The sequence below is a fragment of the Amaranthus tricolor genome, chromosome 7, assembly GCF_026212465.1.
Source record: "Amaranthus tricolor cultivar Red isolate AtriRed21 chromosome 7, ASM2621246v1, whole genome shotgun sequence".
Classification (NCBI taxonomy): Eukaryota; Viridiplantae; Streptophyta; class Magnoliopsida; order Caryophyllales; family Amaranthaceae; genus Amaranthus; species Amaranthus tricolor.
The window spans coordinates 6,269,099-6,289,005 of record NC_080053.1 but is presented as its reverse complement, the minus strand read 5'-3'; the positions used below and the strand labels follow the sequence as shown (position 1 = coordinate 6,289,005).

The 19,907-nt window shown below is 38.3% G+C and overlaps 2 protein-coding genes and 1 non-coding gene across 3 annotated transcripts; 1 reads left to right on the top strand and 2 right to left on the bottom strand.

Moving 5' to 3' along the window:
* Positions 1 to 3,833: 3,833 nt before the first annotated feature.
* On the bottom strand, positions 3,834 to 3,941 carry LOC130819605 (small nucleolar RNA R71). The gene has a single exon (XR_009044644.1). It is a non-coding gene; the product is annotated as a small nucleolar RNA R71 (small nucleolar RNA).
* Positions 3,942 to 4,200: 259 nt separating this feature from the next.
* Positions 4,201 to 5,876, top strand: LOC130818431 (uncharacterized). Its single transcript, XM_057684601.1, has 2 exons — positions 4,201 to 5,791; positions 5,836 to 5,876. The coding sequence occupies exons 1-2, from the start codon at positions 4,201 to 4,203 to the stop codon at positions 5,874 to 5,876; spliced, it is 1,632 nt and encodes a 543-aa protein (XP_057540584.1).
* A 6,872-nt stretch (positions 5,877 to 12,748) lies between these two features.
* On the bottom strand, positions 12,749 to 14,434 carry LOC130818430 (uncharacterized). The gene has a single exon (XM_057684600.1). The coding sequence runs from the start codon at positions 14,432 to 14,434 to the stop codon at positions 12,749 to 12,751; it is 1,686 nt and encodes a 561-aa protein (XP_057540583.1).
* Between the last annotated feature and the right edge of the window lie 5,473 nt (positions 14,435 to 19,907).

Sequence of the window (19,907 nt, the reverse complement as noted above, 5' to 3'; positions counted from 1 at the left end):
GCTCTTGGTGAAGACATCAGCTAATTGGTGTTTAGTGGGCACATACTGCAAACTAATTAGACCATCTTGCAGCTTCTCTCTAACAAAGTGACAATCAATATCAATGTGCTTTGTGCGCTCGTGATAGACGGGATTCTTGGCAATGTAGATAGCAGCTTGGCTGTCACATTTGAGAGGAACAGGAACAATAGTAGGTAATGTGAATTCATGCAATAACCTGGTAAGCCAAGCAAGCTCTGCTGTAACTCTACGCATAGATCTATATTCTGCTTCTGCTGAACTTAAAGAGATCATGGCTTGCTTTTTACTCTTCCATGAAATGGGACTACCACCTAAAAGGATGAAGTAACCACTGACTGATTTCCTGGTGTTGGGACAGGAAGCCCAATCTGAGTCACAATAGGCTTCAAGGGTTAAATCTGTGGAAGCATTAAGATGAATTCCTTTAGTGTGGTCTTTGCTCAGATATCTCAAAGTATGTAGTGCTGCTTGCCAGTGAGGTTCTCTTGGATCTTGCATGAATTGACTTAAGTATTGTACTGCATAAGATAGATCAGGTCTTATGTTTGTTAAGTAATTCAATTTACCAACCAATTTCCTATAAAGACTGGGATTTGAAATAGGAGTGCCAGAGTCAGGTCTTAACTTCAAATTACTTTCCAAAGGACAATGTGCAGGAGTAGCATTCTGTTGATCAAATTCTTTTAATAAATCTTCTGCAAATTTTCTCTGTGTCATGATTACACCATGAGGTTCTTGTAAAAATTCTATACCAAGAAAGAAATGTAAAGAACCCAGGTCTTTGATCTTGAATTTGGAATGCAAGAATGTCTTTAAAGCATCCATTTCCTCTAAATGATTTCCAGTAAGTAAAATGTCATCCACATAAACTGCTACAAATATAGTACTTTTGCCCATGGTTTTGTAGAAGAGGGAATAATCATTCTTGGATTGGATATAACCCCTTGATTTTAGAGCTGTAGATAGTTTAGCATGTCATTGTCTAGATGCTTGTTTAAGCCCATATAAAGATTTCTTTAACTTCAGCACTTTAGTTGGATCAGAAAGAATTAAACCAGGAGGAGGCTTCATATATATGTCTTCATTCAAATCCCCATGTAAAAAGGCATTATTAACGTCTAATTGATGCATAGGCCAATGCATTTTAACTGCTGTGGCAATGAGACTCCTTATGGTTGTCATCTTCACTACTGGAGAGAATGTTTCATTATAGTCAATTCCAGCCTTTTGAGTGCAACCTTTGATAACCAATCTACCTTTGTATCTTTCCACATTTCCATTTGCATGTCTTTTGATCTTATAAACCCATTTGCTGGAAATTGGCCTTTTGCCCTTTGGTAATATAACTTCTTCCCATGTGTTGTTTGCTTCCAGTGCAGATAATTCTTGTTGCATAGCTTCTTGCCAAGCAGGAACAATGGCAGCCTCTTCATAACTTGTTGGTTCTTTTATATTATTAGTAGGATCAAGCAGCTGGTGATTGGGAGATGAAGTAGTGAAACAACAGATATGGTTTGGAATAGAAAATAATGAGGTTAATGTGTGAGGACAATCATGAATATAAGCAATATCAGAAGGAGATGAATTTAGGATAACATGATTGCAAACATAATCCTTTAAGTATACAGGTTGCTGTGTAGTTCTAACAGACCTTCTGATAAGAGGAATGGGAGAATGATTAAGAGGTGGTGAAGAAGAGTGTGTATTTGTAGCAGAAGGTGAAGAGTGACTGGTGGGAGGAATAGGAGGAATGGACTGACTTGATGAAGAGTAATTAAAATCAAATGGTGTTTGTGTAGAAAAAGGAAGAAAAGAACCTGTGTGTTTTAGTGAGGGAAATGAAGTTTCTTGAAAAATAACATCTCTAGATATCTGAATTTTGTGATTATCAAGATTATAAAGTTTATAAGCCTTTTTTACTAGAGGATAACCTAAGAAAATACAAGGTGAAGCTCTTGGTTGAAATTTATCACGTCCCTGTTTTAGAGTGGATGCATAACATAGGCAACCAAAGGATCTGAGGTGTGAATAAGATGGAGGATGACCAAATAGAATTTCAAAAGGTGACTGATGTGTGTATTTTATATATTATTTTCTACCATGCCCCCATTGTATTTTCATAGCATTTCTCGCGTATTTTGCTCAATTTTCTATTGGTTTTTATGCCTGGTTGGAGTGTTTGTTTCTTATCTATTTTGTAGGTACAAAGCTCTAATTATGCTAGGAATCGACTCTTGGAGCGAGATTTGCAAGTTGGAAGGTCATAAGCTACTCAAAGGTCATTTTTGTGCTGACCAGGTCTCATACCCGGGTGGGTTTCCTCATACCCGGCCGGGTGAGCCTCTCATACCCGGCCGGGTTTCCACATACCCGACCGGGTTTGCACTTTATACTTAGAAGAATTTGAAGATGTTATTTGGAAGAAAAAGTTGCCACACGCACCCGGCCGGGTTTCCACATACCCGGCCGGGTGAGCCTCTTATACCCGGGTGGGTTCCCACATACCCGGCCAGGCCTCTATTGAAGATTAAAATGCTCAGCTGCGTACCCGGGCGGGTTTCCACATACCCGGCCGGGTTTACTCCTGGACTTAGAAAATTTTTGACCTTTGAGATTTAGTTATGCTTCGCACCCGCCCGGGTTTCCACATACCCGGCCGGGTACTGCAGTTATTTTTTTAGTAACTTCCCGTATCCTCCGATCTCTTTTGAGGAGGATATAAATAGCTTTTGAGGGGAATTTTGAAGACGGTTTTTTTTCTCTGTTTTGAGGGCTAGGTATTGAAGAGATTTAGCACATTACTTGTCATGGGGGATTGTTAATCAACACTTGAACATTGTAATTTTAATTATATTGAAGGTATTAGTTTCAATTCCAATCTCTTGTTCTTGTTTATCATTATTATTTTTGAATGTTTGTTTTTCCATTAAATTTGAATTTGATTTTCTCCATGAATTTAATTGTTGAATCTCTTGTTAGTTTTAATATGCTTAGTGAGTAGTTTTATTTCTAGGGCTTGGTGAAACTATGCAAAAGGTCATGATTCTTGTTTGATTTTAGGATTTAAATTTGGTTTGTCTAGGCGATTCAATTGATGGGTTTTAGATTGATTGCATGTTTGGCCGATTTGCAAGTTTTATTCGCTCAATTCTATAAACGAGAGTTGCGAGTTTGAGTGAACGATTTCCTTCTTTGAACAATTAAGCTTTAATCGCGATAGCTTGTTTTATTGTTTGATTGTCGAATTTGTTTGCGAGAGCAACATCTTCCTTCGCCTATAGTCATTCCTATCCCAATTGTTGTTCATGAATCATGATCGATGCATAGTGAATCCTTTTAGCCCTAGGTTTTTAATTATTGAATTTTATTCATCTCGTGTTTTTTTTGCGTTCTACTTAGATAAACAAAAATCCAACATTTGATCGTTAGCAATAGTGAACTTGGTTCAAATTGTGACTTTATTTGTCCTTCCACAGTGGTTCGACCCTACTTTCCCAACTATACTAGTTAGGTGAATTAGGAATTATTTTTGGTAGTAAAACGATCTATCAAAATTTGGCGCCGTTGCCGGGGACGGTCAACAATTTTACTTTTTGAATTTAGTGTTTGCTTTTGCTAACCCACTCGAGGAACAACTGTTCTCTACAAAAGATTACTGGGATGACTGACGACGAGCTCTACTTGTACCTCTTTCGTTTCTCTTTGGCAGGCAAGGCTCAACGTTGGTATAACTCTCTTCCAAACACCATTACTACTTGGGCGCAATTGTCTGATGCTTTCCTAGTGAAGTATTATCCCGGTTATAAGACTCATGACTACAGAGTTAAGCTCTATAGTTTCTCACAAGATGCGGGGGAGACTTTTCATGATGCGTGGGAGAGATTCAAAGATTACCAATATATGTGCCCTCATCACGGTATAGAGAAGGAATTTCTTATGCAATCTTTTTATAATGGTCTTGATAATGAGACTAAGAGGATGGTAGATGGTGCGGCTGGCGGCTCTTTCATGAACAAACAAACTTCTGAGGCTATTTCACTCTTGGATACTCTTGCTGAAAATCAATGGAATAGCTCATCTAGGCGCGCAGCTTAAGCACCAAGGAAAGGGAAGCATGAAGTTGAAACTTATTCCCTTCTATCATCACAAATCTCAGCTTTGAATGCGAAAATCGATGGGATGCGCATGAATGCTAGTACATCTATGCCCGTCAATGCTATGGCTACCTCTAGCCAAGGTGGAGTTGCTTGTGATTATTGCGGTATGCATGGTCATTCTCTAATGGAGTGTTCTATTAATCCCAATGGAGCTATGGGAGTGCCAGAGCAAGTTAATGCTTTTCAAGCTCGTCCTCTTTTCAACAACAATAGCTATTATCCTGGAATTCGGAATCATCCTAACTTGTCATATCGCAGCAACAATGTGTTAAATTTTCAACAGCAACACTTTCCACCACAAGCACCACAACAACAATATGGGCAACATCAGCAATTTCAGCCCAATCAAGGACCACCCGGTTTCCAAAGGCCTCCTCAAGGCCATCAACAACAGCAATTTCAGAACCAACAACCCCAATCCGAATTGGGGGAGTTGAAAAACATGATGGCCCAAATGGCCAAACAGCTTGAGCAACTCGGTACTCACAATAAAATGCTTGAAACTCAAGTTGCTCAATTGGCTGCATCTAGCTCCTCTAGACAAGCAGGAGCATTGCCCGGCCAACCCACTCAACCACATGGCAAGGAGACCGCCAATGCAATCACTACAAGGAGCGGGTTGAGTTATGATGAGCCGCCCATGCCTCACAATGAAGAGTCAAATTCGAAAGAAGTGGGCATTCCTGAAGTGGTTATTGATGAAGCACCTTCTGAGGCAGTGCACGAGAAAGAGAAAGCAAAAGAAGAGGCATTGCAAGTGCCTCCCATCACACTTCCTTTTCCCAACCGCCAAGTAAAGAGCAAGCTTGACAAACAATTCGGTAAGTTCTTGGAGGTAGTTAAGAATTTGCAGGTAACAGTTCCTTTTACTGAATTAATCACACAAGTGCCTGCTTATGCTAAATTCATGAAGGACATATTGACTAGGAAAAGAGCCTTTAGTGAGGTGGAAACAGTTGCTTTTACTGAACAATGTAGTGCTTTGCTACAAAACAAATCCCCTCCAAAACTGAAAGATCCTGGTAGTTTCTCCATCCCCTGTCACATTGGGACACTGTTTATTGATAAAGCTTTATGTGATTTAGGAGCTAGTGTCAGTGTAATGCCTTTTTCTGTCTGTTCTAAACTGAAAATGGGAGATCTAAAAGTTACCAATATTACTTTACAAATGGCCGACCGTTCTGTTAAATATCCTTTGGGTATTTTAGAGGACGTCCCTGTTAGGGTAGGTAAGTTTTATATCCCTGTTGATTTTGTTGTTCTTGATATGAAGGAAGATCGACAAATTCCTATTATTTTAGGAAGACCTTTCCTTCATACGGCAGGAGCAGTTATTGATGTGAAAAATGGTAGACTTACACTTTCTGTGGGGGATGACAATATAACTTTCAATTTGAGCAATGCTTTGAAAGGTCCCATGCTTGAGGAAAAATGCTATGCTATTGATGTAGTTGATGTGATTTGTCATGATAACTTGCCCCTAACTCTTATGAAAGATCCTTTGGAGGCCGTTCTTTGTCTTGAATCTTCTACAGGTGATGCTAGCATTTGGAAGACTGAAATTGATGCTATTGAACAAGCTCTTTGTAATGAAGAGCTTAGTCACAACAAAGGCAAGAGAGTGCAGAGGTTAGTTCGGCCTGTATGCAAAGTTGAGGTAAAGAAGCCCGAACTAAAACCTCTCCCTTCCCATCTTAAGTATGTTTTTCTTGATGAGCAAGAGCTCCATCCTGTTATCGTCAGCACTACACTCAATGATGCCCAGCTTTCCCAACTTTTAGATGTTCTGAAAAATCATAAGAAGGCCATTGGGTATAGTGTTGATGATTTGAAAGGTATTAGTCCCGACTTTTGCATGCATAGGATTCATTTAGAAGAAGATCACAAGCCTTGTATTCAACCACAAAGGCGCTTAAACCCTAACATGCAAGAAGTCGTGAAAAGTGAGGTATTGAAACTACTTGACGCAGGCATTATTTTTCCTATTGCTGCATCTAAGTGGGTAAGTCCTGTGCAAGTGGTTCCAAAAAAAGGTGGGATGACTGTTGTTAAAAATGATAAAAATGAATTAATTCCCACTAGAACTGTCACTGGTTGGCGCATGTGCATTGATTACAGGAGACTGAATTTAGCTACTCATAAGGATCATTTCCCTCTCCCCTTCATTGATCAAATGCTTGAAAGGTTAGCTTGTCATAGATATTTTTGTTATTTGGATGGTTATTCTGGATTCTTCCAAATTCCCATTCATCCTGATGACCAAGAGAAGACAACATTCACTTGTCCTTATGGTACTTTTGCATATCGTAGAATGCCATTTGGGTTATGTAATGCACCAGCTACATTTCAGCGTTGCATGATGAGCATTTTTTCTCATTTCATAGAGTCTATCATGGAAGTTTTTATGGATGACTTTAGTGTATATGGTAGTTCTTTTGAATCTTGTTTGGCTAATCTCACTAAAGTTTTGAAAAGATGTGAAGAATGTAATTTGGTTTTAAATTGGGAGAAGTGTCACTTTATGGTGACTGAGGGTGTGGTTCTTGGCCACATTATTTCTGATAAGGGCATACAGGTAGATCGAGCCAAGGTACAGGTGATTGAGCAATTACCACCACCAGTCAATGTGAAAGGGGTAAGGAGTTTTCTTGGTCATGCGGGGTTTTACCGCCGCTTTATTCAAGATTTTTCTAAAATTGCTAAACCACTAACCCAACTTCTTCTTAAAGATGCACCTTTTGACTTTACTGAGGAATGTGCTGAGTCTTTTAACAGGATAAAGCAAGCTCTCATAACCGCACCCATCATTCGCCCTCCCGATTGGGAACTCCCATTCGAGATTATGTGCGATGCAAGTGATTTTGCGGTTGGAGCTGTGCTCGGGCAAAGAAAGGACAAGGTCTTGCATGCCATTTATTATGCTAGCAAGACTTTGGATGAGGCTCAGGTCAACTACGCCACCACAGAGAAGGAACTTTTAGCTGTTATTTATGCCTTAGAAAAATTTAGATCATATCTTCTTGGTTCCAAGGTTATTGTGTATACTGACCATGCAGCTTTAAAGTACCTTCTTGCTAAGAAGGAAGCCAAACCAAGGCTTATTAGGTGGATTCTCTTACTTCAGGAGTTTGATATTGAGATTCGTGATAAGAAAGGAGCAGAGAATGTAGTTGCAGACCACCTGTCTAGAATCAGGTATGATGATGGTAAGATCTCCTCCTCTATTGATGATTCTTTTCCTGATGATCAGTTGTTTGCAGTCACATCACAGGGTCCGTGGTTTGCAGATTATGCTAACTATGTGGTAGGCGGCATTTTGCCTCCTGATTTGTCCTACCAACAAAAGAAAAGGTTCTTGCATGATGTTAGATATTATTTTTGGGATGATCCTTTTCTTTTCCGTGAGTGTGCAGATGGAATTTATCGCAGGTGCATTCCTGAGTGGGAGGTCCATGGGATCCTCCAGCGCTGCCACAGCTCACCCTATGGGGGACATCATGGGCCAGATAAAACCGTTCGCAAGCTGAATGAGTCTGGTTTCTTTTGGCCCACGATGTTCAAGGATGCTCAGTCTTTTGTTATGTCATGTGATTCTTGCCAGAGGACCGGCAACATTTCGAGGCGGCATGAGATGCCCCAAACTGGTATTCTTGAGGTCGAAATTTTTGACGTTTGGGGTGTCGATTATATGGGACCTTTTCCATCTTCTAATGGGAATTGCTACATTTTGGTCGCTGTCGACTATGTCTCTAAGTGGGTCGAAGCAATCGCATCTCCCACCAATGATTCTAAAGTGGTCATCCGGCTTCTAAGCAAGGTCATATTTCCGAGATTTGGGGTTCCTAGAGCTCTCATTAGTGATGGTGGTTCGCATTTTCATGAACGAAAGTTAGATTCTCTTCTCAAGAAGTATGAAGTTTATCATCGTACTGGACTTGCATATCATCCCCAAACAAGCGGTCAAGTTGAGATTTCCAACCGCGAGATCAAATCTATACTAGAAAAGGTGGTTGCAAAGTCTAGGAAAGATTGGAGTATGAAGCTTGATAACACGCTTTGGGCCTACAGAACAGCTTTCAAAACACCTATTGGCACCTCCCCATACCGGCTTGTGTACTGAAAATCCTGTCATCTTCCCGTCGAGTTAGAGTACAAAGCTCATTGGGCAATTCGCGAGCTTAACATGGATAACAAGTTAGCAGGGGAGAAGAGGCTTCTTCAACTTAATGAGTTAGATGAGTTTCGATTGTCCGCCTATGACAGTGCTCGGATTTACAAGGAGAAAACTAAGAAATGGCATGATAAGAAGATCCTCCCAAGAGAGTTTGCAAAGGGAGATAAGGTGTTATTGTTCAATTCTCGACTCAAGTTCTTTCCCGGAAAGCTAAAGTCTAGATGGTCTGGTCCTTTTTTGGTTACTAATGTGCATAAGTTCGGCTCCGTGGAATTGAAAAATGAAAAAGGTGATGTTTTCAAGGTCAATGGACAACGTTTAAAGCTTTACCATGAAGGAAATGTTGTTGGAACGATGGAAGTTATCCACCTTCATCCTTCTTCATCCTCTTAAGTTGGTCGAACAAAAGGGTCGTGCGAGACCTTAAAAACCAGCACTTGTCGGGAGGTAACCCGATTTCAGAGTTCACATCAATTATTAAAAAAAAAAAAAAAAAAAAAAAAAAAAAAAAAAAAAAAAACCGGGAGTGCCATGGGTTAGTGGGCTCTTGCCTCCCTCTCAAACTCTGAGGACAGTGCTTGATTTAGCTTGGGGGGGATCTTGATTGTTGCTTTGAACACTCTCTTGTATATATTCTACTGCTTTTAGTGTAGTTTTTTTTGGTCGGAGTTGGTTGCTTCTCTCCTTTTTGCAGGTTCTTTTGCAAGTCACACTTTGGATAACGTGACGATTTTCTGTACTTCAGCTTGCATTAGGAAGTTAATTGGTGAGATCTTCCCAACTCTTTTCATAATTTAGCTTTGAGTATTTTTATTGCTTTCTTAGGATTGTTGCATGGTTTGTACCACTCATTAGGAGTGGGAGTTTACATGTGACCAAAAATATTGTATTGCTTTCTTAGTTGTAATGTATTTCTTTCTCCCTTGATGCGCCTTTGGATCTTTTTGACAAAGTATGTTTCCCTGTGCCCTATGGTTGAAATTTTTAACACTTGTGATTGCGGAGACTGGTCATTGTAGACTTTTGGGTTCTTTTTCCGATTCATTTGTATTATTGAAACTTGTGTTTTTGAGCATTATTATCTATTGTTTGGAACAAGGAAGAGTTTACCTTGTAAGGGTTTGGACTTTGATTTCTATCTCACTATTTCCTTCTTGAGTGATTAGTTCCTGGTGTATCACTGATCTCCATTTTGGCTTGGTACTGGTCTTGTTAGCTATGTAATTGCGTGATGAGCATGATAGAATGCCCTCATTTGCTAGAAGCCATGTAACATTGTTTTCAAAGACATTATTTGCCATTTGATTCTTTATTTTATTTGCCATTTGATCCTTTATTTTAAGCCCTACATTTTCTTTCATAACTAACCACATTGTAAACCTTTTTGACCCTATTTTATCAACCCAAGTCTAGCTTGGGGGAGCATTTGATCGGTTAGTAGGCGATATATATTCTGTCTTTTGGCTCACATTTAGTTGCATGGGGTACTTGAGTTAGGTTGATTATTTCCTCGTTGTTGGAGTGTGCTTATCTTCTTCATTGTTCATATTCATCCAATCAAAAAAAAAAAAAGAAAAAAAAAAAAAAAAAAAAAAAAGGGAGAAAAATCCTCTTGGTTTGTCATATGTTACCATCTTTTCATTATTCATATTTATGTAGTTTCAATAAAAAAAAAAAAAAAAAAAAAAAGAAGAAAGAAAGAAAGAAAAATTTGTCTCACATCTTTTATTTTATTGTACATTTTCGCCTTTGTAAGTTGTAAATCTCTTATAATTTGATGATGATATGACGGTGCTTTCCATTAGTTGGGTTGGTTCGGTAGTTATGAGTTGAAGTTATTTGGAGTTGTTTTCGCCTCATTTTTTGGCTACGTTACTTTTTAGATTATGCTCCCCCAAAATAGACTTTTAGCTCGCATATTTTCAAATTGAATCCTACCTTTGACCCAAACCCCATTACAAGCCCAATAAAGACCTTCTTGATAATCATGCAGTTATATGTGCTTCCTCGATTTAATACCTTGCCAAGATCTGAGAGTATGTGTTGCATTTCGAGTCGACTTCGATAGGTCGAGTGATATTATTTCCCCTTTAAACACATGAGTGTTGTTGAGATGGGAGGGTGCCTTATTAGCATTTTAGGCTACAAAAATTGATTCATATGCACATCTTTTGCATATTTGTGGGCGGAGAGCGATCGAGTACATTTTATACTCGCCACAGATAGAGGAGTGTCACCCGTGAGAACTCTTTTCTTGATTCCTCGTTATTTCTTGGTGATAAGGCTTGAATTCGCTTGTATGATATTTTACTCTTGGATTGGTATTGAACTATTTGAATGCTTTGATTGAGAGAATGTGATCACAAGCGTTTTGCGATGTTGCTTTTATAGGGTGAAGCACACTTTTATTCTTAGAACCTTGTCTTGTTTGCTTGAGGACAAGCAAAGGTTCGGCTCGGGGGAGTTTGATGTGTGTATTTTATATATTATTTTCTACCATGCCCCCATTGTATTTTCATAGCATTTCTCGCGTATTTTGCTCAATTTTCTATTGGTTTTTATGCCTGGTTGGAGTGTTTGTTTCTTATCTATTTTGTAGGTACAAAGCTCTAATTATGCTAGGAATCGACTCTTGGAGCGAGATTTGCAAGTTGGAAGGTCATAAGCTACTCAAAGGTCATTTTTGTGCTGACCAGGTCTCATACCCGGGTGGGTTTCCTCATACCCGGCCGGGTGAGCCTCTCATACCCGGCCGGGTTTCCACATACCCGACCGGGTTTGCACTTTATACTTAGAAGAATTTGAAGATGTTATTTGGAAGAAAAAGTTGCCACACGCACCCGGCCGGGTGAGCCTCTTATACCCGAGTGGGTTCCCACATACCCGGCCAGGCCTCTATTGAAGATTAAAATGCTCAGCTGCGTACCCGGGCGGGTTTCCACATACCCGGCCGGGTTTACTCCTGGACTTAGAAAATTTTTGACCTTTGAGATTTAGTTATGCTTCGCACCCGCCCGGGTTTCCACATACCCGGCCGGGTACTGCAGTTATTTTTTTAGTAACTTCCCGTATCCTCCGATCTCTTTTGAAGAGGATATAAATAGCTTTTGAGGGGAATTTTGAAGACGGTTTTTTTTCTCTGTTTTGAGGGCTAGGTATTGAAGAGATTTAGCACATTACTTGTCATGGGGGATTGTTAATCAACACTTGAACATTGTAATTTTAATTATATTGAAGGTATTAGTTTCAATTCCAATCTCTTGTTCTTGTTTATCATTATTATTTTTGAATGTTTGTTTTTCCATTAAATTTGAATTTGATTTTCTCCATGAATTTAATTGTTGAATCTCTTGTTAGTTTTAATATGCTTAGTGAGTAGTTTTATTTCTAGGGCTTGGTGAAACTATGCAAAAGGTCATGATTCTTGTTTGATTTTAGGATTTAAATTTGGTTTGTCTAGGCGATTCAATTGATGGGTTTTAGATTGATTGCATGTTTGGCCGATTTGCAAGTTTTATTCGCTCAATTCTATAAACGAGAGTTGCGAGTTTGAGTGAACGATTTCCTTCTTTGAACAATTAAGCTTTAATCGCGATAGCTTGTTTTATTGTTTGATTGTCGAATTTGTTTGCGAGAGCAACATCTTCCTTCGCCTATATTCATTCCTATCCCAATTGTTGTTCATGAATCATGATCGATGCATAGTGAATCCTTTTAGCCCTAGGTTTTTAATTATTGAATTTTATTCATCTCGTGTTTTTTTTGCGTTCTACTTAGATAAACAAAAATCCAACATTTGATCGTTAGCAATAGTGAACTTGGTTCAAATTGTGACTTTATTTGTCCTTCCACAGTGGTTCGACCCTACTTTCCCAACTATACTAGTTAGGTGAATTAGGAATTATTTTTGGTAGTAAAACGATCTATCAGTGACTTGTCATGAAGAATTTTCATAGGGAATCTATTGATAAGGTATATAGCTGTAAGGATGCAATCACCCCAAAAAATGATAGGTAGCTTGGATTGAATATAGAGGGCTCTAGCTGTTTCCAGCAGATGGCGATGCTTTCTCTCAACTACTCCATTTTGTTGAGGAGTGTCTCTGACACTGGTTTGATGAAGGATGCCTTTGGATTGAAAGAAGGATGTGGCTTCTCTACTGGATCCTAGTTCAAGAGCATTATCAGTCCTGAAGACTTTAATTTTGATGTTAAACTATGTGAATATCATTTCAGTGAATGTTTGAAGGAGAGGGAAAGCATTGCTTTTAGTTTTAAGAAGGTGAGTCCAAATGGCTCTGCTAAAATCCTCAACTATGGTAAGGAAGTAATGATAACCTCCATGAGTGGGGGTGTGATAAGGTCCCCAAATATCAACATGAATAAGATCAAATAGATTAGAAGATTGAGTTTGACTGAGCATGATCTTTGTGGCATATATTTGCGTCAGATGTGGACGATTCGTAATGTGTTTGAGCTTGAGAAGCAGGAGAATGTTGGAGCAAATATAGCCCTGAGTGAATATCACCAAGATGTAGAGGCCTCTTCATTGAAGGGCCCTGAAAATAACACTTAGAATTAGTGAAGAAAGCGTAAGAAAAGGGTTCTTTGCAAAGTTTGCCTATTGAAAGCAGATTATACTTAAATTGAGGAATATAAAGCACATTATGCAAGGTGATGTTGGGATGAATGTGCACAGAACCAACCTTATGCACATTAACAACATGACCATTTGGCAAAGTAACATGATGTGCTTTAGGAAGGATTTGTGTTTGGATAAAAAGCTTTTCATTATGACACATATGATCACTTGCACCAGTATCAATGATCCAAGTACAATCAGTAGCTGACCAACAACAACAACCAACACAATCACCAGAAGAAACATGAGGAAAACAAGCCTTTATACCTGAACAATTGGAAGCTGTAAAAGCTTGACAAGAAGATCCTTCAAAATGGTCAGTGAGCTTATTGCTAGTTTGTAGGTTATTCATCATGGCCATGAGTTGATTGAATTGAGCTTGAGATATGTTTTGATGATTATTATCATAATTCCGGGTTTGAAGATCATTTTGACTTTTAAGTTTACAAGAATTCCGATCTTGATTATTGTTGTGAAGGTAATGTTCTCCAGGTTGAGAAGGATCATCATCTTGATTGCTCATAGAATTTCCAGCAAATCTTTTATTTTTAGTGAACTTAAAATCTTTAGGAAAACCCACAAGTCTGTAGCATTTGCTTGCAATGTGCCCTGGTTTCTTACAGTGGTTACATACAGTTCTTTTGCCATCTAATTTTTGTTTGTAATTTTGGTCATATTGAATTCTTTGCTGTTGATTTTGATTGTGATTTGATGCATACATTGAAGCTGATTCATTAATGAATTCTGATGCTGCTTGAACTTCTCTTTGCTTTTCTTCTTGAGACAATAGGGCATATGCCTGACTTACAGAGGGCAAAGGTTTCATCATTAGAATATTTCCCCTAATGTGATTGTAATCACTATTGAGTCCCATAAGAAATTGAATAAGGCGTTGATCTTCGTTGAACTTTTGCATAGCTTGTGCAGAACCGCAAGAACAGATAGGCAAAGAAGACAAGATGTTCAATTCATCCCAATTTTTCTTCAATTTTGTAAAATAACCAGCAATATCATTCGTACCTTGGCCTGATAATCGAATTTCTTTTTCCAATTGAAAGAGTTTGGCACCACTTGCTTGACCATAACGATCTTCAAGTTCTTTCCAGATATTATAGGCTGAATCTGAGTAAAGAACACTTTCAGCTATTTCTTGAGATAAGACATTCAATATCCATGATGTAACCATATCATTGCATCTTTTCCATTGACCATATTTGAAGTCAGTTATATTAGGCTGAGTATTCGAATTGATAAAGATCAGTTTAATCTTTGCCGACAAGGCTATAGACATTGATTTCTTCCAGGAACCAAAATTCGAACCATTAAAGGGTTTTGAAACTAACAATAGTCCAGGATGATCTGCAGGATGAAGGAAGAGATGATCTGAATGATTAAGAGAACTCGAATTAGAATCTTGAGAAGGAGAATCTTGATTTATCATTGTGAGAAGCAAAATCAGATCGAAGCAAAAGAAGAAACAGAAGAAAAATTAGGGATGATGCATGTATGAGAATCAGATCTGAGAGAGCGGATCTATGGCTCTGATACCATGTTGATTTTGGTTTGAAGAAAAAATCAGAAACATCAGAGAAGGAAGGGAAGGAGAAGAAGAAGAAAAAAAAGAATGCTTATTTTTTTGAATTGATACCAGGATACAAAAATTACATTTTTGATAAAGGGGAGGGGGAAATATATACTAGTATAAAGGAGGAAAAACTAATTATTATTTCTAACATACGGGCCGGGTCGGGTTCAATGTGAATCGGGCCGGATCTTGTAAAACAAGAAACGAGCTGTAAATGGGCCGGTCTTGATAGCCCACAGCGACCCGATCCGACCCGTTTATCTTAATGATTTGGAAATGATAATTATTTGGAAAAAATCAAATCCGAAACTGTTTAAGAGTAGTAGTTCAACAGTTGTGCACAAAATAATAATGAAATCAAAATGAAGAAATAACAAAAATATTTCAAACTGGAACATACAATAAAAAACGAGGAGGAGTGATAGTAATAGTCATGGGAATGATTACAATAACAAATTGTGGATAAATCTTCCATGTATATATATACACTAAAAACGAAAATGCTATATTGTTGGTAAAATACTAGTAATAAAAATAGGAAGGCGTATTTAGGAACCGCTAAAAGCCCGTTTTTAGCGCGCTCTGTATATAGTAGAAGTTGAACCTTTAAAAGTTCGTCCCATTTAAGGCCTGACCCGTTAAAAGCGTGTCTAATAAAGGGTCGGGCCCTAAGGCCCGATATGCCCACGGCCCATTGCACACCTCTAGTAAAGACCATCCCACATCGGATTAAGGATGTAGTGGGTAGTTACTTTTCTTCATGAAGCTACGTAAGCTCCTGTATAAAAGGAGTTAATTTTTTCAACCGGTTTTTTTTATGAGGAGTGTCCATACGTGAGATTGAAAAATTAACAAGAAATAATTTTGCTCCAAAAATTGTCAATTAACTTAAAATATTTTCTTGTACAACTCATTAATTTTGTCATTAGGAATTTGACCTTTGTAAATGATTTTTGAGAGAATTGTTGTAACTAGACTTGGGGAAGTCTAGGGGAGAAGAAAGAAGTTTCGAGTGAAGCCATAGTTGTGTTTATTTGTTTTATGTAATTGTAACTAATTGCCTAAAACATTAGTAGAGAAGAATTTAAAATCCCGGGGGGTTGGTTTTTCCTTCTATTTAGGCCTAGAAGGTTTTTACGTAAAATAATGTTATCTCTTTCTTATTTTTCGCATCAAGTTTAAATTTTAATTCCGCAATCTAATTCCGTAAAAACAGGGCAAAAATACTTAAACTTATCAAACAACAATTCACGTCCTCTTGTTGTCGTTCACCTTCTCTAACCGTTTCTACTGGTAATTTCTAAGAATCAAAGATCATATGATATATGTCATGTTGCAGGGATATAATCGAGGACTAGCCTTGTCTCAAGTATCCATGGATCTCATATCCCAACTGCAGTTCCATACAACATAATTTCCGTTCAGCACGACCCGATTTCATCCGCAAGCTATGTTAATAAACCTGGTTCTAAATCACCCAGGCACTGTCAAGTTCAGCAAGATTGTCCCAATTGTTTTGAGCCGTCTTTCGTACTAATTCATGAATTATTTGTTTCTTGGCAGCTTAGTGGAGCAATCTGTTGGTACAGAAGAACAGGAAAGTGGAGCAGTAGGCTGAGTACAGGGATTCGGTCCAGACTATGGTGCATCGTGTTATTCTTCCGCTGCTGAAGGCTGTGTAAAAATTTGTTTAATAATATCAAAATCTGGAACCTGTTTGTTTTTGAGATGTACATAGGTTATGTCATGATCATAAATTACATGTTCCATAGCTTCGGGGAGGATTGGAGCATCTCAGCGATGAATCGACTTATGTTCATCATGTATATAGTATAGTGACGTTTTAGCATTGGGAGTACATATGCTTATCCTCAGTGATGAATAGTCAGTTTTGTCAATTCTTGATAGGATTCATATAGATGGGAGCATTATGTTTGTCTTTGTAAATACCGTCTTTCTTAGAAGCAATTTGCACATCCTGGAAATAAGAGTTTTAAGATTTAAACTTAATTCAGCAAATCTGTCTATTTGCAAAATCATCCTTTCGTCCATAAGGAGTCTGTGAAAAGCTTCTGAAAAGGAAACAGGGAAAAAGCCTAAAACTGATACTATGTTGTATACTCATTAAGCGCACAAGGTAAAACTCCATAATTTACCAAAAATGCTCCAACCGTATCGTCCTTATCCCAAGAAGTTCATTATAACCAAATGGAGAACTAGATTGCAAAGAACAAAGTCTGCGAAAGCCCGCTCCGGTGGCAAATCCTGTCATGACATTGACAAATCATGAGACATTCTCGAAGGTCAGTAGAAATCAAATGCGCCGTTAACATTGCATCTTTTTTGTAAGATAATCTTTCAGGACAAGGAATACGTTTTTGGATAGTGTTCCTAATACGCAGATAAAGAGGTCACCACAATGACAATTGACAAGGTTAACTTTGGCTTTTGATATTCCAAATAGAACTTTTGAGAAAGTTGAGGTGATCAACATATGAACATCTTGATTTATAAGCTATACTCAGCTGTGTCAATATGACATGCCAATGGTGAGAAGATCTGCTGCCACGAATTTGAGGAGGTTTGCATCTCCCAGAAACTACTGTGAGAAATGTTAGATCAAAAAATTTCTTTTCTGAAGAAACACTGGGTTCACGCCTCAGTGGCACTGCAGGACGCGATACTGACATTCTGGAGGAAAGTTCACTTTGAGTATTGTCATCTACATTTGAAGCTGCAGATGCTTCCAAGTCCTTGGCATTGCTTTCTGTCTCTTCAACAATTGAATGCTGTTGACTTCGCTCTACTGAAGCAGATGCAATCTGCTGTACATCATCATCTGCTTGGGGAAAGGGAAGCTTATCATCAGGTTTATTCTCCTCAGCATCAAAAACTATGTCAATCCCTTGAAGATCATCATCAAGAATAACTTTAAGCTGCTTAGATCGCTTTGACTTTTCAGTCTCATTATTTTCAGGTGCAATCTTTTTCTCTTGAGATACAACCTCTACACCTGCCATAGCAACAATACTTTCACGGTCCCTCTGTCTGGCCATTAATTCATCAACATGAATGGATGGAGCCCGTCCACTAGAAGACCCCAAACGTGGAACTGCAATAACATTTGGATTTGTAACCCCATCAGCATTTCTTTCCCTAGCAACTTAGTCGTCAACGTGCATAGAGGGGGGTCTACTTGTATTTGGCTTACGTAGCCTATAAGTATCCCTCCGAGTTGGAATTGGTGGTACAATAGATGATCCAGATCGTGTGTCGACTAGAGAATTTTCACCTTTTCCATGTCTATTGGATCCATCTGCTGTGGACATCTTTCTCTTGCCCAGAAGACCTGCTTCGGACAGCCTGTTGGGCAAATTTTCAGGACACTCCCATAGGAATTTGTCACCTAACTCACCAACGTTCCATTCGTTTTTAACCCTTTTTGAACTGCTATCTGTCAGCAGCCGTATCTTTGAAGAAAGTTTTACATCAGAAGAAAATAAGACAACTTTTTTGGGGATTATTTCATCAACCTTAAGTGAATCAATAGGCTGGAGCAGCAATAATGAAAGACACCTAGCAGATTCCACAACCTGCTATAAACAAAGAGTTAGATGATCAAAAACAGTATCTTGAATGCTAACAGATAAGCTGAAGATAACTGAAGAAAACTTGATATAAGGTTGTCTTCAGATGTGTTAAAGCTGAACACTCTTCATCAGGTGTCTTTGAACTCAACAGAGTATACATATCTTGGACATAATTCATGTTTTCTTCAGGAATACCACTCATTTCATCGATACCACACAAAAGTCCAAAGAAATACTTCAAGGCCTCAATTCTATCCTAGTTAAAACTATACAACAAAAAGATATCAGTCTCCAAAAGAAGAGTCATTCCGAACTACGTCTAGACAAACGTAACAGTTTTGACAGCATAGAATACCAGTTTTCTTTTGCCCACAAAAAACTAGCTAGAGCAATGTTCAAATTAATACAAGTACCTAGAATACAGTAATATGCAAAATGGACACTTCCTGCAACAAGTCACCTGTCTATTCATTCAACATGCAGAATATTTCACATATTACTCACTGTGTAACAAGAAACTTTCCAGGTGCATAAAAGGCGGAACTTTTAACAAGCGTAAGAGCCGATAGCTTGAGCATCAATCTAGAACAAAAAGCAGACCAAAACATCCATCGAAATTCAAGCACCCACAAAGCTTACATGCACTAAATTAAGAAATGCAAAGGTCTTGGGACATGTAGACCACAATAACTTTTTGCAAAATAATTTTGTAATTTATCCTATTTCCAAAATTTAACTAAGACTTGATGCACACACATTCTGGAATTTTGGGTCAGATAATGTGTGGTCCATTAATGCTCATGTTTGCATCATATCAGGATCATTCAAAAACAATCAACTACAATAATGTTGTATGACCTCAATTCCACTAAGTGGCTCTAACCGAGGTAGGGTTAGGGGTTGGATGAACACCTTCGTTTTAATGTTTTCGGGTGCAATGAGCGTATAAGGTTTCATTGATCATCATTGTCTCGGAGTTCATTCAAAATGATCACGCGAGGAGTTCTGAATTAAGTTCTAGTTACTTTGATTGATTCACTTTCCTTTTCTATTTTGAGGATTTTAGCTGTGGTAATACTCTTCTGCAGTTCATTAGCGTTGATCTTCTTGCACACCGAAAAATATCCAGATGAACTCTACTGCTTAATGTGAAAAGGTTAGACCTATGAATGTCTTCTGTGGTCACAGTAATAAAGCTGTATATTTTATGATTAAACCTGTGAATGCTAATAGTCGTTACTGAACTGGTTGTTCCAAAACTTGCTTCTGTATAAAGCGAAACCATTTTTCTTCCTATATCCCTTCAAGAATATTTTGAATGATTTCAGCTTCTAATTTAGTAAATTTTTTTTTCACCTGTGAATGCTATATCCCTTGGTGTTGTATTCAATCATAAAAGCCATTATTATAGCTAAAATAGGCGGACTTCTTGAATGTGTAGTAACAATAAAATGAAAATAGGCCTAAATTTGTAATGAAATGATCATAGATCAATGCACATCCACAACAGTGTATATAAGGCTCAAGTCCATCTCACTTCTTATGGCTTTATAGAACTATCTGGGTCAGGTGCAGAGTAGGTGCAGTAGTAAATGAAAATATTTCGAATTGATGAGCCTATTCCAAGTATGACATTGTGGCCCATAACCTCGTAAGGTTTAGACTTAAAATGTGCAACTTGATCTACACCAACCAGCATGTGGTGCTGCTTGATCTTATCCTGTACTTCCATTTTAACG

What these genes read in the sequence shown, in the direction of transcription:
- LOC130818430 (XM_057684600.1), bottom strand. Translation starts at nt 14,434, where the DNA reads ATGATAAATCAAGATTCTCCTTCTCAAGATTCTAATTCGAGTTCTCTT.
- LOC130818431 (XM_057684601.1), top strand. Translation starts at nt 4,201, where the DNA reads ATGCGCATGAATGCTAGTACATCTATGCCCGTCAATGCTATGGCTACC. An exon ending in AGAGCTTAGTCACAACAAAG is followed by an intron (nt 5,792 to 5,835) that starts GCAAGAGAGTGC and finishes TGCAAAGTTGAG; the next exon opens with GTAAAGAAGCCCGAACTAAA.